At 42.4% G+C, this 25,466-nt stretch overlaps 1 protein-coding gene across 1 annotated transcript in view; it reads left to right on the top strand.

Moving 5' to 3' along the window:
- Positions 1 to 12,712, top strand: part of LOC121293071 (leucine-rich repeat-containing G-protein coupled receptor 5A-like) — a 183,591-nt gene extending 170,879 nt beyond the window's left edge. The window contains exons 14-18 of the mRNA XM_041215665.1: positions 2,979 to 3,050; positions 3,997 to 4,122; positions 4,413 to 4,558; positions 5,256 to 5,339; positions 11,568 to 12,712. Coding sequence (XP_041071599.1) covers positions 2,979 to 3,050; positions 3,997 to 4,122; positions 4,413 to 4,558; positions 5,256 to 5,339; positions 11,568 to 12,625 — 1,486 coding nt within the window. The 3' untranslated portion in view covers positions 12,626 to 12,712. The remainder of the gene's footprint in view (positions 1 to 2,978; positions 3,051 to 3,996; positions 4,123 to 4,412; positions 4,559 to 5,255; positions 5,340 to 11,567) is intronic.
- Positions 12,713 to 25,466: the final 12,754 nt, after the last annotated feature.

The raw sequence follows: 25,466 nt of genomic DNA, 5'->3' as shown, positions 1-25,466 counted from the left end.
GCACGTTATGCTGGGCCGACCTTAATTGGCCCGCCCACGTAAAATGGCGGCACGCAGCCGATCGCAGGCGGCAATTGGCTGCATGCCTACCCACACCCACTCCCTTCCAAAACCCCTCCCCGAAGGGGAAAAAATTCTCCCCATTGTGTTCTTTATCTCTGGGTCACCACTAAATGTTGCTCATCTGAAAATGTTTGGCCATTGTCTGATGATAGGATTGCTCTCAGTCGTGTTCCCTCCCAGTTAGACTACCTGCTGACTCTCACCATTTAAGCGCACATGTAGTCACTTAGCTGTGATTGCAGAGGGTTGTCCATACTTTCCACAACCAGATGAAATCTTTTCACCTAAGAGGCAAACATCTTTCTCTCCCTTTTCCCACCCCCCACCCTTTTCCTACCCCCCACCCTCAGCACTCACTTAGAAGACTGTGCACAGTTCTGGTCTCAACATTGCAAAAGTATATCAAGGCATGAGAGAATTTTGCAGTTCACTATAGCAGTCAACACAGCCAGAAATAGGCACAAAGACCTCTAGCATTTTTAAATGACTAAGCAGGGGAAGGATTTTTAGCCCCGAGAGTGGCAGGCAGGGAATTCCGAACCACCGTCTGGTGTGCCGGTTCTCCAGCTCCATCCCATCCCTGGACCATTTTCCCAGTGACGGGATGGAGGCAGGGTGGCGAGGGGGAGGTAGGTTGGGAAGGGGTTGGCAGGGCTACCTGCCCACATTGGCAGGTAGCTGGCACAACTAGTGAAGTGACAATTAAAGCTAGAAGCCAACTGTGATCTTTGATGTCCAAGTGAACCACCAGAAAAGACAGGGCCTGAGTTTAATGTCTTTTCTGAAAGACAACACCTCCAACATTGTTACACTCAGACAATACTGAAGTAACAATTCATATGTTTAAATTGTAGAGTTAAATTGAATCCACAATGTTCTGACTCTGAAGGAACAAACTAAAGCAAATTAGGCAACTAAGGCTGGGGAAATAATAATGGGAACCAGGAAATGGCAGAGGATTTGAATAAATACTTTGCATCATTCTTCGTGGTAGAAGACACTAATAGCATTCCAAAATTATTAAATAATCAAGGGGCAAAAGGGGGGCAGGAAATAAATACAATAACCATCACTAAAGAAAAAGTACTGGGGAAACTAATGGGGCTAAAGGCTGATAAGTCCCCTGGACCTGATGGGTTGCATCCTAGGATATTCAAGGAAGTAGCTACAGAGATAGTGGATGCACTGGGAGGAATCTTCCAAGAATCCTTAGGTTCTGGAAAAGTCCCAAAGGATTAGAAAACTGCCAATGTAACACCCTTATTCAAAAAGGGAGGGAGACAAAAAACAAGTAACTAGAGGCTGGTTAGCTTAACATCCGTCATTGGGAAAATGTTAGAGTCAATTATAAAGGATGTAATAGCAGAGCATTTAGAAATGCATAATATAATCAAGCAGAGTCAGCATGGCTTCATGAAGGGGAAATCATGCCTAACAAACTTATTAGAATTCTTTGAGGCAGTAACAAGCAGGATGGATAAAGGGGAACCGGTAGATGTGATATATTTGGATTTCCAAAAGGTGTTCGATAAGGTACCACACATAAGGCTACTTAATAAGATAAGAGCCGATGATGTTGGGGGTAGTATATTAGCATGGATAGAGGATTGGCCAACTAATAAAAGACAGAGAGTTGGGATAAGGGGAGCATTTTCACTCCACTGTAACTAGTGGAGTGCCACAGGGATCAGTGCTGGGGCCACAATTATTTACAATATATATTAATGACTCAGATGAGAGAAGTGAATGTAATATCGGCAAGTTTGAGGATGACACAAAAATAGGTGGGAAGGCAAGTGGTGAGAATGACACAACAAGTCTACAGAGGGATATAGACAGATTAAGTGAGTGGGCAAAAACTTGGCAGATGGAATATAATGTGGGAAAACGTGAAGTTATGCTTTTTGGCAGGAAGAATAAAGGAGCTGAATATTATTTAAATGGAGAAAGACTGCAGAGAGCTACAGCACAGAGGGATTTGGGAGTCCTCATGCATGAATTCCAAACAGCTAACGTGCAAGTTCAGCAGTTAATAGGAAAAGCAAATGGAATGTTGGCCTTCATTTCAAAGGGAAAGGAGCATAAAAATAAGGAATTCTTGCTAAAACTACACAAGGCACTAGTTGGACCACACCTAGAATACTGTGAACAATTTTGTTCTCCTTATCTAAGGAAAGATATATTGGCATTGGAGACAGTCCAGAGAAGGTTCACTAGGTTGACCCCAGGTATGCCGGGATTTTCTTATGAGGAGAGGTTGTGTAGGTTGGGCCTGTACTCATTGGAGTTTAGAAGAATGAGAGGTGACCTTATTGAAACATATAAGATTCTTAAGGGGCTTGACAGGGTAGATGCTGAGAGGTTGTTTCTCCACGTGGGAGAATGCATAATTTCAGAGTAAGAGGTCATCCATTTAAGACAGAGAGGAGGGGGAATTTCTGCTCTCAGAGAGTAATGAATCTGTGGAATTCTTTACCGAGAGGACGATAGAGGCTGGGTTGTTAAGTCTATTCAAGGCTGAGGTAGACAGATTTTTAATCAGTAAGGGAATCAGGGGTTATGGGGAAAAGGGTGGAAAGTGGAGTTGAGGATTATCAGATCAGCCATGATCTCATTGAATGTCGAAGCAGACTTGATGGGCCGATTGGCCTACTTCTGCTCCTACATCTTATGGCCTAAGTTGACACCAATGGTAAATGGTGTGCAATAACAGGGAAGTTATATATCCATTTCCCAATGGAAACACCGTGTGGTGTATTTTTTTCTCCAATTTAAAGCTGATTTATAGAAAATTGTATAAGCAATTCCCATTTGAATTTCACTATAAGTTTATTACACTGGTTAGGAATGTATGTGTAAATTTAAACCAACGGTGGCATCATATTTATATTCTTTATATATCTATCCACATATAGTGACCTTGGCTGGAACAAAATTGAATTTATTCATCAAGAATCATTTCTTTCTTCACCATCTTTAACCAAAATGTAAGTCTCTGGATCTATATATTTCACTAGCTATAAATAATTTGGAATGTTTTTAAAATGCCGAATAATTAGAACTTGCTCCTACATTTTAGCATTAATTCAGTACTGTAAATTGGGAAGTTTTCAGTCAAAGAAATTGTTATATTTGCCTAAGATTGGGGCCCTGATTTTGAATTTATCACACCCAAATCCTGGTCAAACTTGTAACATGCCAAAGGCAGTTTTAGGCTTTCAGTCCTTTTTATTATACTCTATTGAACCTTTTAGACTGCTTTAAGACAAAACTTTAATTTCCAGGACCTGACCCCTACCATCTTTTCAGTTGAATCAGTTTTCCATGGACCCACAGCCAGTTTATAAGGAAGGATTTTAGGAGTCCCTCAATTCTGGCGGAGAGCCTTATTTGCCAGAGAGCATTTTGGAAATTCAGGCACCTCACTGAATGATTTTTCAACAATGGTTGGAAAATCCGGGCCAATTCATGCCAGGATTTTCATTGTATGCTCCTATTGGGCAAGGTATTTGGAAAATGATCCACACAGACCCAGGTAAAACTAAGTCTACAAATTTTCTATCTATAGAATCAATAACATAAATGCTGCAAATCAGCTCAGTTGGCAGGTTTCCAGGATTTGAATGAAAAGGAACCAATTTAAAAGGAAGCTCAGGCAACTCTGTTCAATGTGTAAATTTGGGATGCATGACACTTTTTCTGATGCCACCCTGGATAATGAAACAACCGCTCAACAATATTGCTTAAGCATTAAAGTTGCTGGTAGTTTCAGGCTACTTGAAATTCTCCTTGCACCTATATTTCCCAATGTGCTATATTTCCTCAATCGTATTGTGTACAGGAAATGGAGTCTTGTTACAGCAGCTATTGCTCCCAAAGTTTTAATGCACCAATTTGTAATTGATTCACTTACGCATAATAATTCCCATGCAGTGACCTCAGCTTCAACCTCCTGTCATCTCTTCCTGTGTCTGGACTAAGTGGGTTAACACATCTAAAACTAACTGGCAATCAAGCTCTACAAGATTTGTTGCCAATAGAAAGTCTCCGTAACTTGAGGTAAGTATACAAATACACCCCTTATTTCCACTTTATTCCTAGCCACCAAGTGATGGCTTTACCATGAAAGGAATTAAAGAAAGGTTGTAGCTCACGGCAAGAATTGACCAGTTGGGAATGTTCTGTTGTACTAGTATATGAGATATAACGAAAACAATGTGCAATAACACCCCATTGTACTTAAAAAAATACAATAATCGCATGTTAAATTAAAACAGGATTTCTGCAATGATTTTATTTTTTGGTATTCTAATTCCTGTGTTTTCATGCTTTTATGTTTAAATTCACAGAGTGCTAGAAATGCCATATGCTTACCAATGTTGTGCATATGGATCTTGTGAAAATTCCTACAAACTTATCCATCAGTGGGAGAAAGTGGAGAACACCAGTGACGATGAAGTACATAAACGGGATGCTGGAATGCTGTCTGGTCAAGGTAATAGTTAACTGTCATCATTCATTCTACTCGCTCTTGAAATTCAGCACCAAAAAATTGTATTTAAGTTAATTCTAATCGTTCCTACAGCAAAATAGAAAGCACATTGTTATAACTTTTCATTTGTCTCCGAGCAGTTGATGAAATATGTTGTACTGGTATCATACAATTTTACTATATTCTAATTGTCTCAATGCTGAATATAGGTCTTACTGATTATGCATTCTCTAAAAAAGAACAAAGGCAATTAACAAAAGCAACAGAGCATATTTGAGACGATATTTAGGAGCAAAACTTTGTAAGAGAATGTAAGAAAGCTGCATTCTTTATACGGTTAAGTCTTTTATTGTCTGTTAATGAAAACAAACCAACAGAAACAAAAACAGAAAATGCTGGAAAAACTCAGCAGGTCTAACAGCATCTGTGGAGAGACAAAAAAAAAGAGTTAACGTTTCAGGTCCTTATGACTCTTCTTCATGTGCCGTAAGAGCCATAAGGACTCGAAACGTTAACTCTTTTTTTTTCACTCTCCACAGAGGCTGTTAGACCTGCTGAGATTTTCCAGGGTTTTCTGTTTTGGTTTCAGGTTTCCAGCATCTGCAGTATTTTGCTTTTAATTTCAACAACAGAATGTTTTTGTATTCAAGACAAAATTTATATTATGCATAATGACTGCTGAATTATATGTAATGTGCAGATGATCAGGACCTTGACGATTTGCTAATAGACTTTGAGGAAGATCCTAAAGTCCATCATTCTGTCCAGTGCACTCCAACTCCAGGTGAGGAATAAGTAATTACTTTTTAATCTTAGTTTTTTGAAAAAAACCTCAGGTTCTGGCTCCAACAATGATTCCACTAAGCAGCTGATCACAGAGACCAGGAAAGCAAGAGATTTGGTCCTAGCCTATGCTAGACTAAGTGATCCCGTCCCCAACAATGGTTGGAACAGGACATTTGAGTTCAGGATCCCTAGGATTAGAGAGTGAAAACTCAGCATGGCTCTCGCTTAATTCCCACATTTAATTAGCCAAATCTTCAAATTAACAACAGATAAACTTAAACTGACATCAGGTATTTCTTCATGAGCATGATCAATGTGTAGAGTGAACTTCTAGATATAGTGTTAGAGGCAAATATCCTAGAAACAGTTAAATGTTGGCAATTGGTGAACTAAGGCAAGTCTCAATGTCATGTCTCATCCTCATCCATTTTGTGATATTTTAATATAATTTGTAGTTTTTGACGTGGTTGACCATATCTTCCTCCTCCAACACCTCCACACTGTTGATCAGCAAGCTGGGATCACTTAGTCTAGTGTAGGTGGGACTGCATTTGTCTGGTTCCATTCTTATCTATCTAATCATGGTCAGTGTATCACTTTCCTTCCCTTCCCACCCCATTACCTCTGGTGTCCAGCAGGCCCCCTCCTATTTCTTATCTGTATGCTGCCCCTCAGCAACAGCATCCAAAAGCACAGTGTTAATTTTCAGATATACACTGACAACCCTCAGCTCCATCTCACCACCACTTCTCTTGACTACTCCACTGTTACAAAATTATCAGAATGCTTATCTGACATCCAGTAATGGATGGGCAGAAATTTCTTTCAATTAAATATTGGGAAGACCAAAGCCATGGTTATCTAACCAGCTCCGAACTCTGCTCCCTAACTACCAACACGATCCCTCTCCCTGGCAATTGTCTGAAACTGAACCAGTCTGTACACAACCTTGGTGTTATTTGTCACTGAGGCGAGCTTAGCTTTTCACCTTCACAAAGATATCCTTTCTTCACCACAGTTAAGATCGCCAGACTTCAGCCCTGCTTCAGTTCATCTGCCACTAAATACTTCACTCATGTCTTTTTTTATCTTTAGACTTGACGATTCTACTACGCTCCTGATTGACCTCCCACGTTCTACCCTCCATAAATTCAAGGTCCTCAAAAGCTCTGCTGCCGGTGTCCTAACTTGCAGCAAGTCCTGTTCACTCATCACCCCCGTGTTCGCTGACCTAGACTGGCTTCCGGTCAAGCAGCTCCTCAATTTTAATATTCTCAACCTCGCTTTCAAATCCCTACAATGGTTGCACGCCTCCCAATCTCCTCCAGCCCCCCAATCCTCAAACATCTGCGCTCATCTCATTTTGGGGTCTTATGCATCCTTGATTTTAATTGCTCCATCGTTGGTGGCCATGCTATCAGCTGCCTAGGCTCTAAGCTTTGGAATGCCCTCCATCAACCTCCCTGGCTCTCTGGGTAGAATATTGCCGCCAGTGTGCAGGCGTGCGTCCCGACGTCTTCGCGTGTCATTTCGATATTTCGTTCGGCGGGAACGCGTCGGAGGCGGCTGCACCCCCGCCGAACTGTCATCGGCCTGAGGCAGCTCTGTGCTTCAGGGAGATTGCTGCAGACCCTGACTCTCCCTTCTCCCTCCGCCCGCACAGGTAGCGCTGAGTGCTACTGGCCATGCATTACGCTGGGCGGGCCTTAATTGGTCTGCCTACGTAAAATGGCGGCGTGCAGCCAATCACAGGCGGCAATCGGCACCGCACCCCCCCCCCCCCACCTCCCCTCAGCCCACCCGCTCTTGCCCAGCCGCCCGCCACAGGGAAAAAATTCTCCCCTCCATCTCTTTCTTTCTTTCAAAACTCTCATTGACCAAGTCTTCTCTTTGGCCATCTACTATAATATCGCCTGATGGGCTTGGTGTCTAATTTTGCTTTGTAACCTTTGAAAGCGCCTTGGGAGATTTTCTTACATTAAAGGTGCTATATAAATGTAAGTTGTTGCTCAACATTCTAATCTGACTTAGTGTACCTCATCTTGCATTGAATTTGGAAAATGTAGAAATAGTTTAACTAGCTTTGAAAAGACATTAGTTTAGCTCTATAGTATTAATTCTATTCAAATACAAAATGGGCTTTGATTGTATCAACAGGTAATTAAAATGTTGGATTGTTATCACTCCTTGAAAGGGCTTCCTTTTGGAGGTAAATTCAAACTAAAGCTGGGACTTTCTGTGCCTGCTGGTGTTAGGCATGTTCAGTGGCATGAGCAGACAATATTCAGAGAAGGCCAAAAATCAGTTTCATGACGTCGTGAAACCAGTTTGCGATCGTCTGCTCAGCCCATCGACGGCGGGCTGCACTCCCCGCCATCGCACATTGGGAACCTCATCCTAACACATCAGCACATCATTATAAAGCCAGCCCACCAGATTCATCCCCGCCTTCCCTGCCCGCCCCCCACCTCCCCGCCAGCTGGATTGTCCGCCCACGTCGGCGGGAAACATGCCGGTGCAGAACACATCTTGACAACTGTGATGTGCAGAAGTCGAGACTTACTTCCAGGGTTTTGCTCACATCATGGACATCCGAGGAGCAGAAGATCCTGGAGGAACATCCATGGCATGCTGGGTGGATTCCCATGGACATGACTCTACTGCGTAGCAGCTCACGGAAGGTGGAAAATCACCATTCATGCTCACAACGGATGATAGTTGAGGCGGTGGGAGAGGAATGCCTAGGATTGACTGGGAAGGGAAGAGGTGTTGGGGGGTTGAGGTTGGGAGAGGGGGACTGAAGGTGTTGGGGGGTGGTGAGGTTGGGAAGAGGGGAGGAATACGGGGAGGAGGGGGAGTGGAAGGTGTAAGGGAAAGAGTTCGGAGGGGGGAAGGAAGGCAGAGACGGGAGGGAGAGAGAGGGGAGGTAGTCCGGTGGGGGGAGGAAGGAGTGTGGAGAGGGGATGGAGTAAGGGTGGAAGAAGAAGTAAGGGTGGAGGAAGGAATCAGGAAAGGGGAAGGAGTAAAGCTAGAGAAAGAAGTGAGGGTGTCTGAGGGAGTCACAAAGGGGAAAGGAGTAAGGCTGAAGGAAAAAGTGAGGCTGGAGGAAGGAGTTGGGAGGAGGAAGGACTAAGGGTGGCGGACATATAAAGGGTATCTGAGGTAGTCAGGAAGGGGGAGGGGGAAGGGGTTCCGGGGGTGGGGGGAGTGGCGGGGGGGGTTGGGATGTCCAGTTAAAAGTGCAAGGGAGGGGTCTGATGAGTCTGTGACTGCCTCCAGGGGAGCAAACTGAGGTTGGGCCTGGTCTAAGGGAATAGTGAGAATGACCAAGAGCAGAATGAGGTGGTAGGGTGGAAGGATGAGGGTTCAACGGTAGCAGTAGAATGGATGGCAAGGTGATTGGTGGGGACTCAGAAGCAGACGTGGATCCTGGGGGTGGAAAGGAGGTGGTTGGGGAGGTGAATGTGGATGAGGGTGGGATTTTCAGGAAGGAAGAGAACATACACATTCACGTGGAGATCCCCAAAGGAAAAGTGTTGTGGCTGGTAGGTCACGGAGGGGAGGTAGAGAGTGATGCTGGGGTGGGGCGGTCAACTATGACGGGGGAAAGGAAATGGGTGACTGGGGGAGGGGAAAAGATTGGGGGGGAGGGCATGAAAAAAAATGAAACCAGACCATGCTGCCCAAATCGAAAGTGAAACGAAAGTCTTGGTGAGCGAGATCAGGTGTTGCCTGGGAGTGTGATCATTGGGTGGGTGGAGATGCAGGTCAGCTCAGATGGACAACTGAAGGTGAACCGCAGCATTGAAAATGCTCAGGACATTGAGGTGAGTATGATACGTGAAGGATCTGCTTTCACGAGACACCAAAAGGCCCTGCCACATACGCACACTTCTCCCTTGTTGGCCGGCTGCTCCCTTTGTGATGTCAGAGGACGAGGTTGAGGGGCTCACAGGGAAAGGGGACTTGGAGGGAGAGGGCAGCCTCTGACATGCCTGAGTGAATGACCCAGGGGAGTCCAGCTGCTGCTCCTCCTCCCTGTGGGTACCTGGGAGCCCCAGTCTGACTCCTTGAGGCGAGGTGCCACATTTCCCTCTCGCATTGCCACTGCAGAAACTCACCCATGGCAAGGGTGATGGAGCGCAGGTCTGCATGCATTTCTGCATTCTGCTGGACTAGGGCCTTCATGGCATCCACCATCCTCCCCATGGAGACCTCCACACATGCACAGGTGGGCAGCACTTCATCAGAGAGCAGGCAGAAGCACTCCTCCAACTCATGTGCCACTCTGCCGAGGGCTTTCAACAGCTCTGCGTGATGTTTCCACGCCTTCTGCTGACTCTCCACGATGAGTTGGAAGGCCAAATCTAGAGGCACATCATCTGCCTTGGACCTCACAAATGCAGTCCTCCGAGTGCTAGGAAGCTCACACAAATCTGCCTCCTGATGTAGACATGAGTCTGTGCAGTGACCACTAGATTGTGAACCTGATCCTGCTCTAGATCTAGGTTACACTGAGGTCTGTCTCTCTGCGCTGGTGGAGGGTGTGGGTAAGCGCTGTGACGGGTCACATCTTCAATGGCAGAGGTGTCCTCTTGGCTAGAGGTGAGGACCTGGGTGGAGCTGAGGGACTGGTTGCTGGCTAAGGATGTCGATTGCTTGGCAGAGCTCCCTGTGAACCAAAGTAGAGATAATTAGTGCATGGCTGCAGAGTCAGAAGCAGAAGAGAGAGCACTCACATTTGCATTGAGAGAGGGATAATGTGGTGCAGGATCCTTATGAGGGTGTTTGGCCCCGACCTCACTATCACCGCAGGCACAGTCCATGTCCTCACCAGTCAGTGCAATGGCACGCTCCTCCAAGTGATTGAGGGGCTTAATGTGGGCCACTCCAACCCCGGTCTGGGTCCTCTCTCTGCTGATGTGAGCCTGCATGAAAGCAGATGGAGAGAGTATGAGCACGACACATGGCACTGCGTGGAATGTTTGTGTGGTGAGCGGAGCCATGGACAGGATGAAGATGCGAGCTTGAGAGGGTGTGAGCCTGATGGAGATGTGAGGGTGTGTGTGAGAGTTAGTGGTGTTGTCCCTTGAGGTGTGAGGGCCCTGTGGATGTGCAATGGGTTTGAAAGTGTGTGAGTTGGGAGTGATGAGAAGAGTGAATTTCCTTGGCAGACTGGATGAGACCATTCATCCTGTAGCAGCACTGGGTGCCACTTTTGCAGGGTATTGGCACTGACCACCGCTGCCACCGGCTCCCAAGCCAGATTAGTGAGTTTGTTGCCCATCCTGCAGCCAAAGTGGGGGTAGAGGACATCGCAGCGAGCCTCGACTGCGTCCAAAAGGTGCCTGAGGGACGCGTCGTTGAACTTGGGGGCTGCAACGTTTTTGCCTTTCAGGGCCGTGTCTTCTTTGCAGCAATTGTGGGCTGGAAGCACCGAGAGGTGGGCGTGCGGCTGGACTTTAAATTTAGCACCCAGCGTGATGAAGCGACGTGGTGATGGGCAAATGAGAGCCCGTCCGCTCTAGAAACCGTGTGTTTCCCAGGAATGCATAATTAACGTGGCGGGTTTGGGATGATACAGCGTGAAAAGCTGCCATTGGGGCAGGCGGGTAAAATGTCGTATTACCCGCCCGCTACTGCACTTAGTGAAAACCCGGGACAATTCCACCCGCTACTGCACTTAGTGAAAACCCGGGACAATTCCACCTGCTACTGCACTTAGGGAAAACCCAGGACAATTCCACCTGCTACTGCACTTAGTGAAAACCTGGGACAATTCCACCCGCTACTGCACTTAGTGAAAACCTGGGACAATTCCGCCCGCTACTGCACTTAGTGAAAACCTGGGACAATTCCACCCGCTACTGCACTTAGTGAAAACCCGGGACAATTCCACCCGCTACTGCACTTAGTGAAAACCCGGGACAATTCACCTGGGGGGTGAATTTCACCTGGGGGGTGATTTTAATTTTGTAAAATTAAGTATAAAATTAAAGTGTAAAACGGGTGATGGCAACTTACAGCCCATTTTATACCTTTAGCAAATCTTATTCCCATTGGCTTCAATTGGTTGAGATGTAAAACAGGCTGGCAATTCATCAGCACTTGCTTTACTTTAAAGTACAAAGTCAAAATTATCCCCAGACTGTGGATTTTCCTTGGTATGAAGTGAAAATGATAACATATTAATAGTAATTAATTTAATTTCTTCTCTTAATTGTAGGACCCTTCAAGCCCTGTGATCACCTGTTTGGCAGTTGGATGATACGTCTTGGTGTGTGGACCATTGTTTTCCTCTCTCTTGCCTGCAATGGTTTAGTCACCACAACAGTTTTTGGATCTCCAGCATTCATTTCGCCACCAAAACTTTTAATAGGCCTTATGTCACTAGTTAACACTCTAATGGGGGTTTATAGTGGTATTTTGGCAGTTGTGGATCTGTGGACATTAGGCAAATTTGCAAACTATGGAGCATGGTGGGAGAATGGAATTGGATGTCAAGTTGCAGGTTTTCTCTCTGTTTTTGCTTCGGAGATGTCCATTTTCTTACTTACGGTTGCAGCAGTTGAACGCAGTCTATCCACAAAATGCGATATGAAACAAGGGAAAACCCTGGGTAGCATCAAGATAGCAGCTACCTTCTGTGTGATTCTGGCATCCATAATTGCAATGCTTCCACTGTTCCACATAGGGGATTATGGGATTTCTCCGCTTTGCTTTCCTTTACCCTTTGGGGAACCATCCACTTTAGGCTTTCTTGTGGCTTTAGTCTTGCTGAATTCTCTTTGCTTTCTTGTGATGATAATAACCTACACTAAGCTTTACTGCGGTTTGGAAAAGGGAGACTTGCACAGCCTGTGGGACTGCTCAATGGTAAAGCATGTTGCCTGGCTGCTCTTCAATAATTGTATTCTGTATTGCCCTATGGCTTTCCTGTCGTTTTCGTCCTTGCTGAACCTCACGTTTATTAGCCCAGAGGTAATCAAGTCAATACTTCTAGTGATTCTACCATTGCCAGGATGCCTCAATCCCTTGCTTTACATTCTTTTTAACCCACATTTCAAAGATGATCTTGGACTTCTGAGGAAGCATGGTCGTTTATTGAGGAGATCAAAGCAGAGAAGCTTGGCCTCTATAAATTCAGAAGATGCAGAGAAACAGTCATGCGATTCTACTCAAGAACTGGTGACACATCCAGGCAGTAGAACTGCCACTGGCAAATCCTGTGACTCAGCAAACGATACTTTCAGACCATCCACTTACCAGATGATGGAGACCTGACAACATGTCAACAGTAAATTTTATTCACTGTCATTAGATTGTAATGGTGAAGGACCAAGAAAATAATTCACGTAAGATTAAGCTGGTTTGCTTCAGATAGTTCGAAACATTTCTTTTTTTTAGAATGGCACATATTTATGCATGACCCTTCCTACCAAAACATTTAAACTGCAAAGGATGTGACAGAGAGGTCAAATTATGTGAAAAAATACCTTGCGAACCAGGAGCTCCAAGTAATTCTGATCTTCATTATTCCAGGAAGTTCCTCAGAATGACATGTTGATACACCGATCACTGCAATTATTTAACCAATAAAAAAAAGTTATCATTAAACATTTTATTTGAAATTTATGTTCACAGATCATAAGTTTGACACCTTTATGAGCTTATACACAATAGTTTCAAAGCCTAATGCTCCATCTGTCAAAATAGTTAATAGCTTCCTTCATGCAGGTTATCTCACGGATAATCTTGAGTGTAGGTGACATGATTACCAGGACTACTTTGTCTCGTAATACCTTCAAATTCCATTCAAATGTCGTATAATCTCTCTCAGCTCATGGAATCACTTGGTTTCAAATGTAAAGACCGCAATCAATTTGTTCCATCTAGCCATCTCAGCAGCACTTCTGTTCCACAACTTCAATTTAAATTTTTTACAACTGATGTATCTAATTAATTTTTAACACCTTGTTCTCATACACTAATGTTCTATTGATTTGTAAGAAAATAATTATCATATTTAAGTCTATTCCCATTGACAAAAGAAGTGTAACCATTCAACACTTCTTCTGAACGATGTGTATTACTGATGGACAGACTTCTGCAACTCACTGAATATTATGTGTAATGTTCATCTTATTTCCCCTTTACCCACTAGTTGAACCTTCAAGTTCAGAAATTATCTGCTGTCACTATGTAGAACAGTCAATTAAAATGTGTTCAGGTGCACATATGTTTCAAGAAATTGCTGAAAATATGTTACATTAAAAACATCTGATAATGGATCATTTAAAGGGCTGTATTTGAATTTCCATTCAGTGATTTTAGTGGGTTAAAATGCCAAACTCAACACACTATTCTTTCATTGATATATTTTTACATATAATCCATTGGGAAAGGGGATCTAAATCTGGATTTTAACTCACTGCAGCTTGTTATTACTTGACATTGTAGTTATTGAAGCTATTCATTTTTTTTGACATTTCTGGATCATGAAAAAAATCCTGCCTCAGATAAATGACCCATACAAATCACAGAATAGACGGCATATTCATTCCTGTATTTACGTAAGTTATGTATATTTTGTGATTTATGAGAACCGTATCTTTAGTAAAGAGAACTGCACTTTTTCAAAACTAAATTTAAACTAGTTCAGCAATGAATATACACAAAGTGTTTGCAATAACTATGTTTTGAAAATTGTTAAACAATAAATAAGACATATTCCTAAAAGATTTTCAATAGAATATCCTTACAAATCCAACCAGATAAAACAAGAAAAATCCAAACGTGCCTTTGAAATTAAAGAATCAAAAACATTTATAACTCCTGAAGTTTTTTTAAAAATCCAGATGTCTATAAAATATATGTACATTTATGAAAATAAAAAATGTATTTATTTGTTATAAGGATAATGCCAATTTTGCATCCATGCTAGATATTCGTGTGTAATAATTTACCAGGAAGAACAGAATCATAAACACAATCGTTTCTGTTGAGTGTAACAGTTTCTGTGCATTTTTGAAGTACTACATTGAGCAGAAATGTATCACCATGAATTCACTTTTGGATTGTAAATAATGTATGTAAACATTTAGCTGTAAATAGTTTGGCTGCTGGAATTTCTACTTCAGAGAGAAAATAAGAACATGTTAAAATAAATACTCATAATAAGCAACAGATGTTTTATTACTGTTGTTCTTTAAATGTGTGGCTGCTATATTCACTTGTGTTTCTTTTTCTATTAAGCTAGGTACGATATCAGGGTGTAGCCACTGGTGGAGTCACAAATTTAAGTCTAGTGGTTCCTGAGTGCACATTAAGCCTTTTAGAAATTATTCCAATGTGGAAAGAGCAAGTCAGACATTTCTTAGAAACTTGCGTGTCAACCTTGGTTGAATTGTAGCATTCTTAGCTCGGAGTCAGAATGTTGTAGGTTTGAGCCTGTAGTACAAGGATCTGGCCTAGAAAGGGTTAACTTGGGACTGGGTACAGTAATGCACAGTGCAATGTGAAGGGACACATGACCCAAACCTAGGGGACAGTATTGTACTGGACAGAGACATGTATAGAGACAAGCATGGAGACAGCTCCTGGTTTAGACCTTATACTGTATTGATGTTTTTGTTACAAGTAGTTATTAAACACTTACTGTTAAACTATACAAGATTCAGAACCTCTTCATGAGACCTACCGAACTACACACATCTTACAACACAGCCTCAGTCCACGGAGCTTGAGGATATGATCTAGTCTGGCACTTCAAGTGGAATGTTAAAACCAAGGCCCCTATCAGATAAATGTAACAGATCCCATAGCCCTATTTGAAGAAGGACAGGGAAGTTGTCCTTGCTGATGTTTACCCCACAAATTAACAATACTGAAATGAATTATCTGGTGATTTAACTCCTTGCTGTTTGTAGGGCCTTACTGTGCACTTATTGGTTGCCGCATTTCTTTAAGTTACAATGCTTCAAAAGTAATTGTGAAGGCCTTTGAGACATCCAGAGGGCATGAAAGATACTATAAAAATGCAAGTTCTTTAAGGTAAAAATTGAACAAAAAGGTAAAATTGAACAAAATTTAACTTCTGAAAATAATGGCCAGAGCCTCAGGTGATTGGAAAGGTGATAGACTGGAGAAGCAACATATGAAGCTTGTGTTCTTAGCAAAAACATGCAGCTTTGCTAAAGTACCAGCAACTCTCTTACAGTTCTCGTCATGGCTTTATATTGCAGTTTTTGACTTACTGAGAAAGAGAGCAGGTCCTTTTTTCTGCCACTACATAAAATGAGATTGGAAGGGTTGGGCTCCAATTAAATTGTGTTTGGTCTTATTGAGGTACTCTAGTTCAGTTTTACCATGGTTATGGTATAGATAAGAATGTGGAGATAAGAATTTTAATAACAAAATATTCTTGATCTTTTTAGGAGTAATAAAGAGAAGTAAAACTTTTCAGGTTTAAATATTAAGTTAAAATTAGACTACAAATAAAAGTCATCTTCTAACAGATGAGCTAAGTGTCAAACAATACATGGTTGAATATATTTTTACTAAGTATGCCATTAGGGAGTCCCTTTCCTTTGTAAATTTTGTGTAATGAACTTCAGTAACTGCTCCCAAACAACTATACTACCACCTTATATAAAGTTTGAACTCTGCTCCAGATTTTAATTATATATCTAGCAACAAACTGACTATTGCAGAGTTATTTTAAAAGTCCTTTTTAACGGTTAAAATTTCAAGCTGATTATTTTGTAAGCACAAGCTATTTGATATCATTGCAAGCAGCACTGCCATTTCATTCCAATCATCCTGAAGTATTTTACATCCAAACAAATGTAAATGGGGTCCCTTTCCCCTCCCTCTTAACATGGGAAACTAAGTCACAAAATAGTTCCAAAGATTAGCATGGCTCAGCATCAGAAAACTTTGCACTGGCAAAGTTTGCCAAGTTTGCCATTTGAAGCTGTTGCACAATTTGGTTTTATAAGCTTCAGAAACACACATGGCTGCAAATAATTTTTGTGGCTAAACTTTTAAACTGAGGAGACATCTTTATTAATACATTTGCATGCGCTTAATAACAGTGAAATTCAATAAGTACTATACTTAAAGAAAATTAATATTTCTGTCTTAAGTAATACTGGCAACAACAACCATACATTTTGATTGTTATTACAAAGGATGGGTAATGGATGATGAAATAACTGGTTTCCTGAATGTATTTCATGCAATGATTAAAGATGAGATTCATAGTTTTCATGTGTAATAAAGTCTTCAATTATGAACTTCATTGTCAATAATGCCAAATGTTATAAGAAAACAGCTGCAGTTGAACTTCTGACTATTTTTCATGACTTACATATATAGCTGAAATGTTTTGATTAATAAAGAATTGAACAAAAAAACCTTCTGGAGTGACGTTATGTGGCTGCTGAATATTGATAGATAAGTAGCTCCAATTGATGAAGTGTTTCTGTTGTTCTTGCTTCAACCTATGTAACTGTATAATTGTAATTCCTATTCTCACCTGGTTGATTGGGAAAAAACACATCATGGCAGTAGAAAAGGAAACTATTCTGAACAGTCAACAGTTGTTTACAGTTGTGCTTTCATGCAACTGTTTTATGTTCTGAGGCCATGGGTATCAACTTCATGGACCAGTGGATATGTGATAAACTATCAGATTGGGTTCTGATGTAAGCGAGCCCTTTAATCTGAAAGAATCAAACTACTCATAATTACCACAAGTGTGCAAGAGTCACGGTGACCCCCTTTGAAGATGTGCCAAACTCTACAAGGCACCAATGGCAAATTTATGAGGCAAGCCTTTCGGCATTGTTTCAGGAACAATGGTGTTGGTAGGCAATGACACATGCTTCCGAAAGCTTCAATTGGAGAGAATGACCCTTGCTGTAAATTAACAACTTCCTTCACTGCAAACACTATTAGCCAATTTGTAGGAGAAAATACCTGTAGGCATGATTCCTGCACACAGGTTTTATTACACGATTTTTTTTCCTTTTAAGTGTATTTCTGTAAAGAAAAGTTAAGTAAAGACGACAAGTCTGGCAGCCATACATAGAAAGGCCTTCCAGAAGCGCCAGCCTTGATGTAGGCACAATTAGAATTCTCAAGAGCAATTAGGGATTGGGCAATAAATGCTGACCTAGCCAGCGATGCCCACATCATGTAAATGGATTTTAAAAAAATGTTTACAGAACAAGCTGAACTATTTCTCAGCTGCTACTGAACTTTTGCTTACACAATGGCTAAAATTGAGGAGAGAATGAAAATCAGGTGCCACTTTGCTGCAGTTAAAGCAGCATTAAAGGAGTACCGTTTTCACTGAAGAGTCACCTGAAGCCTAACGTCACTTATCAAAACTTATCACAACTCAATTAGCTGATTGAAAGCCTGGGCAAGAGGGAGAAAGCATCATTTAAATGTTTGATCCTGGAAAACCTACTCTCTGCGGATATATTTTGGAAATAGCCCGTACCCATGAGCTTGCTAATGGTTAATGGGGGGTGAAATTGATTTATAAGAGTTTTGGAAGTTATAGCAAATCAACAGCCCATTTCACGCAGGCCCAACTTTCTTTTCCTTTAGCTCGATTCACTAACAGCCCGTTTTCCACTACTGGTGCTGACCAATTTGACCCCCGATCTGTTTGATCGAGTGAGAAAGCTAGCTATGTATTTAACATATGACCTCTGCCTTATGTTCTTATCCTTTTAAACAAGATTGTACAGTGTAACACTCCATCTTTTACCAACACCCGAAGAGCAATTCAGGATAACTAAAGCAAAACTGGTTAAAAAATTGAAGGGAAAAAAGAAAAATCGAGGCTAGGAGCCTTAGAGGCTAAATTGATAGGAACTTAGGATTTAAAAGCAGGAGTGGCCATTCAGCCCTTCGAGCCTACTCTGCCATTCAATAAGATCATGGCTGATCTGGTTTTGGTTTCAGCTCAACTTTCCTGTCTGCCCTCCCATAACCCTTGACTCCATTGTCTATCAAAAATCTAGTTCTGCCTTGAACAAATTTAATGATCCAGCCTCCAGTGCTCTCTGGGGATCAGAATTCCACATATTAATGACCCTCAGAGAAAAAAAATTCTCCTCAACTCATCCTTAAAAGGGAGACACCTTATTCTTAAACTGTATGCTCTAGTAGCCTCCCACACAAGTGGCAACATCCTCCTGCTATCTACCCTATTAAGCCCCATCACGATACTGTAGTTTCAATAAGATCACCTCTCATTCTTCTAAGCTCTAGTGTGTTTAGGCACAACTTGTTCAACCTTTCCTCATAGGATAAGCCCTTCATCCCAGGAATGAGTCAAGTGAACATTCTCTCGAGTGAACTGCTTCTAAAGGAATTATATATTTTTTCAAAAAAAGAGACCAAAACTGTACACAGTATTCCAGATGTAGTCTCACTGCAGCCATGTACAGCTGCAATAAAACTTCCCTACTTTTATATTCCATTCCCCTGGCAATAACTACCAACATTCCAACTGCTTCATAATCACTTTATGTACCTGCACATTAACTTTTTGTGATTCATGTACCAGGACACCCAGATCCCTCTGTACCACCGGGTTCTGCAGTCTGTCTCCATTTAAATAGTATACTGCTTTTCTATTCTTCCTACCAAAGTGGGCAAGTTCACATTTTCCCACATTATACTCCATCTGCCAATTTTTTGCCCATTTATTTAACCTGCCTATATCCCTTTGCAGACTCTCTCCCTCCTCTTGACAAGTCACTTTTCTACCTATCTTGGGTGTCATCGGGAAATTTAACTACCATACTTTCAGTCGCTTCATCCAAATCATTGGTGTAGATTGTAAATATTTGAGGCCCCAGCACTGATCCCGTAACACTCCACTAGTTACAGTTGACCAATCCGTAAAAGACCTATTTACCCCTACTCTCTCTGCTTTCTGTTAGCTAACCAGTCCTCCATCTATGCTAATATGTTGCCCCCTACACCATGTAATCTTATCTTGTGTAGTAATCTTTGATGTGGAACTTTATCAAAAGCCTTTGGGAAATCCAAGTAGACTCTATAATTCCCCTTTATCCAACTTGCTTGTTACTTCCTCAAAAAACTTTAATAAGTTCGCTAAGCATGATTTCCCTTTCACAAAGCCATGTTGACTCTGTCTGATCACAATCTGATTTTCTAAGTATCCTGTTATAACTGTCTTAATAAAAGATTCTAGCATTTTCCCTATGAAAGATGTTAGGCTAACTGGCCTATAGTTCCCAGCTTTCTGCCTCCCTCCTTTAATGGTCCAAATAAGCTGGAACCCTTCCAGAATCTAAGGAATTTTGGTAGATTATAACCAGTCCAGCTCCTTTTTCTGCTGCCACTTCTTTTAAGAATCTAGGATGCAGGGCATCTGGTCCTGGAGACTTGTTAGCCTTGAGGTCTAATAGTTTTCCCAGCACTTTTCCCTGGTGACAGTGCTTGTTTTAAGCTCCTCACTCCCATTCACCTTTTGATTTTCAAGTATCTTTGGGAAGTTTTCTACAGGGATGATCACTGTCACCTAAAGGTTCCTTTATCATGAGATTAGTAATAAACAAGTTAGAGAGGCCTCTCTCTCTCTCTCTATCTCTCCGCCCCCCACAGACACACCTTAAACCAGCTTATATTTCAACTCTTTCTTGGACTCGAACTCAAGTTCTGTCGAAGGGTCATGAGGACTCGAAACGTCAACTCTTTTCTTCTCCGCCGATGCTGCCAGACCTGCTGAGTTTTTCCAGGTAATTCTGTTTTTGTTTTGGATTTCCAGCATCCACAGTTTTTTTGTTTTTGTATACATAAATAGCATATGTGGCATAGTGGTGCATATGTAAACACATTTATGGGCATAAGTTGGGTGCCCACAGAAGGGGATCTTATGCTTGCAAGATGCTTATTTAGAAGTTGTCACCATCAGCCAAGAAGTTTGTGCTTCAGCAGATGTCCCAAGCCATTTATAAAGTTTAGGGGAGGGGTGCAATCAGAATTAAGGAACTTGTATTTTACTGGAGTCCAGGCAAAGGCCAGTTCCAGTGTCCAGGTTACTCAGCAGCAGTGGGACTGGATCAGATGGAGTGTTTAATCCCTGTCCCCAGCCCTTGGGCAAAATTTTCAGCTCAGCAGGTGGGCGCACACCCGGCTCGCTTGAGCGTAAAATGACACTTTGATGTCAGTAAGCATCCCGACGTGAACGCACTGTCACGCAATATTTTGTTTGGCGGGCGCGTGCCCACCGACAATTAAAGGGCCTATTAAGGCCATCAAGTTATCAATTATATAGAATTTTTCGCTGCCCATCCAACCTTACATTTGTTGGGCAGGGAAAAGGCCAAGCAGCCTTCGCACTTTTTAGGAAATCTCATCCATGGGCAGGATGAGGTTTCCTAAACCAAATAAAAATTAAATAAAAACTGTAATTAATAACATGTCCCTGCTCATGTCACAAGGGAACATGTTCTACTACATTATTTATTTCTATTCTTTTTTTTACATGTTTCATCTCTCTGAGGCAGCTCTGTGCCTCAGGGTGATTTTCAAGTGTGCAACCATGAGCAAAGTCCGCGCTCGCCCTCCTGCCCCCTCCAGTGCCCCCTCACACAGGCAGTACTGAGCACTTGCGTTTCAATTGGCCTGCCAGCGTGAAATCACAGTCCGGCCCCAATCACGGGCAGCGGTCGGCTTCCCGACCTCCCCCGGCAAGCCCGCCTGACAAGGGCAAGATTCTGCCCCTTGAATTTCACGTGCCATGTCTTGCCCGGATGGAGATTCCATTCGTCCAAGAGTCTGTTGGGAATTGATGCTCTGGGTTAGGACCCAGTACATCAGATCTCACCCAACTTTCCTATAATTGCATGGCATTAGCAGAAAACTTATGTTTGGAGTGCAACTCCAGGCCCAAGGAAATTTAGGCCCCTGATTTACTGCCAATTTCCTTCCACCTGTTTTACAATATCACACAGTTAAAATTACCCCGTACAAATTTAGCATCCGCACGAAGCCAAAACCATTTCATACCAATGCTAACCTTGCTGTGTAAATGTATCCTTAACTCACAAGTGCATGAATCTGCCATGTGTTACAAGGCAGTTTCAGGATGATATTATGAACTTTGTTCCTGCCTTTCCGAAATCAGCACCCCGGACTTCATGTCGCAACCTCGTCGTATGCGCAGAATATTCTTTAAAGGTAGGAGAACTTCATGCCTTGAGGTGAATTAAAAAAAAACTACGCTGCCTCATTCTTTTCTCATTCAGGTAAATCCAGTGACTAAGCAATCATTGTGAAAACTGACCACAGCTGGAAAAAAATCCAGTAAGTGCAGATTTATTATGTCAGAATCTTTAACAAACAAGCCAAAAGCACACGTTTTAATCCAATTGTGCTTAGGCTGGTGGGAAAACATTAATATGGGGAAAACACAGTATGTGCCAATATACTTGGGAGTTTTTCATTTTGAATGAAATCTTGACTGATCAGAAATCCAACCTTTTTGTGTTGCTGAAAACAGAAAGACGCAGTAGGATTGTCTCAAAATGAGATGGGTAGCTTGTGATTGGTGGATACACAGACTAATGATTCAGAATTAATGCTATTTATATATGTATGCAGTCAACAACAAAAAATAGCAGCCTGGATAGAACGTGAACAAAATCTTCCTTTGGGAGTTCTTGTGGCACAAAGGGTGGCATCCTTGCCTCTGAGGCTGAAGCTCAGGGTTTGAGTCCCACCCCAGGATTTAATGGCCAAGGAAGGTGCAGTGAACACAGCCAAACAGATTGAGAATCAATCTGCAAGTCCTTCCAAATGTACCAATAGCAGGCAGAATGAGCAGCAGAGATTCCTGTCAGCTACGTGATGGAAAGAACATTGGAGCCTCTACCATCAGTACTGGTAGCTCCAGGCTACAAGGGACATGGAAAATGCCAGTTGCCACAGCAACTCGGACTCACTGAGTGAACTGTAACACACTACTGCCACCGCAATCTTCCTTCTACGTTGATTAATGATCAAGAAAAAAGTGGACAGGTTACTGTCCAGTGCATTTGGCTCAAATAGAAAATAGGGATAATCTTCAACCTTGACAGTAGAGGGCTTTACAAATTAAGATGAATGGACAGAAAATTTCACATGGCTCACTGACCTCTGTGCCCAGATTCTTGATTAGGCACTCCCAGTGGTCAAAGGTAGAGTGCAATTTCCTAAAACAATCCCCTTACAATGTAGGTTTTAATGGGGGATACTCCTTCAAAAAAAAAGCTAATAAATACTAACATCATTATCATATGATAATCCAGAACTCATACAAACACTATATTTCAATACATTTTTGTATTTCAAGATAAAACATCCATGGCCTCCATCCTCCCCGTCTCTGTAACCTCCTCGAGCCCATCAACCCCTTTGAGATCTTGGAACTCCTTTGATTCTGGTCTCTTGCATGATCTCGATTTTTTTTTTTGCTTCACCATTGGTGACTATGCCTTCAAATGCTTAGGTTCTAAACTCGAACTACCCCGGCTCCCCACCCCTAAATTTCTCTGCCTCCTTGCCGCTCTCAAGTTGTTTCTTGCAATCTCTCTTTGACCAACCACGGCCCTCTATCCTAATGGCTGCCTGTGTGGCTTGGTGTCAAATTTTGTTTGATAATGCTCCTGCCTTGGCACATTTTCACTGCGGTAAACGTGCTATATAAATACAAGTTGTTGCTGTTGAAACGGGCACTCAACTATAGATTCATTGTTTTTTTTGTCTCCATTACAAATAGAATGATGGATTTGATATTCAGGATCAAATATGAGCCCCATTTGTATAATAATAACCTAGTCAGAATTGATTCAGAAGGTGAAGATCATACCTGTCCAAACTCTGACCCAAGTTGGCTATGGTAAATCCCATGATGAATTGTACCTCACCTTAGGAAAGACTTCAAACAAAATTCCACATGAAAGGCTAGTAAATAAACTCACCCATGAGGATGGGTTAGGAAATTGACTGAAAGGTGGAAAACAATGGGTACCCATTAAAGGGCTTGTGTCAGAGTTTGGGGAGAGGGGTTGCATACCGTTTGGAATGCCTCAGGACTTGGTGCTGTGACCATTAATGTTCCTGAATTACACAAAGAACCTTTATTCAGAAATTCAATGCAAAGTGGTCATATTTGTAGATGATAATGAGGGGTGGTGAAATCAGAGGTGGAATTTCAACTTGCAGAATTAATTCAGCAAACTACATAAGTATTAACAATGTCAGGTAAAATTTGATCTAATCAAGTGTAAAGTGCTATTTGTAGAAAGAATAACTATAACCGGTGCAGAATTTTCCTGTCAGCGTACAGCGGGTGGGACCCGCTCACTTACACGTAAAATGACGCAGAGTGACGTCGGGTGAAACTTCTGACTTCACCCCGCGTCATTTACATTTTCAGTTGGGCGGGCATGCAGCCGACCTGTAAACAGCCTATTAAGGCCATTAAGAAACCAATTCAGCTTATTAATGGACAGGCCGGGAGCCTAGGCGGGCTTGTGAAAAAACATGAAATCTCATCCACTGGCGGGTTTTTAAATTTTAATGAAAGGTTGCAATAAAAGTAATGGACATGTCCCAACTCATGTGACAATGTCACATGGTGGGGGACATGGCAAGGAATATTTTTAAACTCCTTTATTAAAAGTTTCAAAATGGAGCCGATCTCCCTGAGGCAGCATTTGGACTCTCGGCTGAAGGAATCCCACCCCCTGCCCCACCCGGCCACACAGAGGGCACATAGAGCTTCCTGGAGAACGTCACGCTGGGCAGGCCTTAATTGGCCCGCCCACGTAAAATGGCAGCGGGCCGCCAACCGGGGCCGCTGATCGGGAGCCTGCCCATGCACGCCCACTCCCACCCTCCCCCCCGCCCCTCCAACGGGGGAGAAAGTTTTTCCCCTGTACAGAAACAGTTAAGGACGAAACAAAGCAATGTCAAACTAATGCAGGGCAGCAATTCACAAAACCAATAAAACATTGGCTGAGAAGTCACTTTGCCTCTGACCACGAATATGTTTGCCACTGACCTCAAAGAAAGTTGCTCACAAAGACCAGCTTTCCCTGTGGCATGAATTTCCCTTTCCTGACATAAGTTTGAATCTGGTTCCAAGTTAAGGGAATCTCCAGGGGCAGGATTTTTAGGTCGGCAGGCGGGTGTGATTGGCAGGCCCGGGAATGGCCGGGGAAGGAACCCACCAACCACTATCGGCCCCTGCCCACAATTTCACACTGGCTGGCTGGCCAATTAACGGCCATCCAGCGTGAAGCATGCGCTGAACTGCTCAGCGCTCCCGGGGTAGAGGGCAGGCGCTGACATAAGCTTGGGCAAATGCCGAATGAAAGCTCCCTGAAGGCAGAGAGCTGCCTCGGAGAGCTGAAGACTTGAAAACAATTAAATAAAGTTTTTAAAAAATCAGGAAAAAAAATGTCCAACCATCACAATCAGCCACCTGAACAAATAGATGATAAAAATGCTTTCCAGAAGCAACCTCAAACCGCCCTTGGATGAGGTTTCATGAAAAATACAAAGTCCACCTGGTGGATTTGTCCGTTCGCCAACCATAAGGTTGAACAGACCACGAAAAATTGGAGACAATTGCAACTTTGATTACGCTAATTGGCCTCTTAATTGTCAGCAGGCACGCTTCCAACTTTTGAGTATCTGCAGGCCGAAATATCGCTTAAGCGTAGGATGACATCGCCAATTGGGTCGGGCGTGCGCCGGCACACCAACCTAAAAACTCAGCCCCAGGGGTCCAACAACAGTGTTGTCACAACAGGGTGAACAGCCAATCACACTGAAGTATTTTCCCTGGCAGCAAATCAGGATCTGAAATGCACTGATTATCCTTCACTTTTAATTCAATTTTAGAGCCCAAAATAAATGACTGGGGACATGCACAAGGTTAGGATAGAATTTGTCTTCTATCAAACAAACTTTTAAAACAAGTTTTAAATATATGCAACTTTTAAAAAATAAGGGAGAAATCTGACATTCCATTAACATAAAATTAGTTTTAGGCCCAGAAATTATTTTTTTAGTAATAATTGTG

Source organism: Carcharodon carcharias, chromosome 21 (assembly GCF_017639515.1).
Source record: "Carcharodon carcharias isolate sCarCar2 chromosome 21, sCarCar2.pri, whole genome shotgun sequence".
Lineage (NCBI taxonomy): Eukaryota > Metazoa > Chordata > Chondrichthyes > Lamniformes > Lamnidae > Carcharodon > Carcharodon carcharias.
The sequence above is the reverse complement of the archived record's forward strand: the minus strand, read 5'-3'. Positions and strand labels throughout refer to the sequence as shown.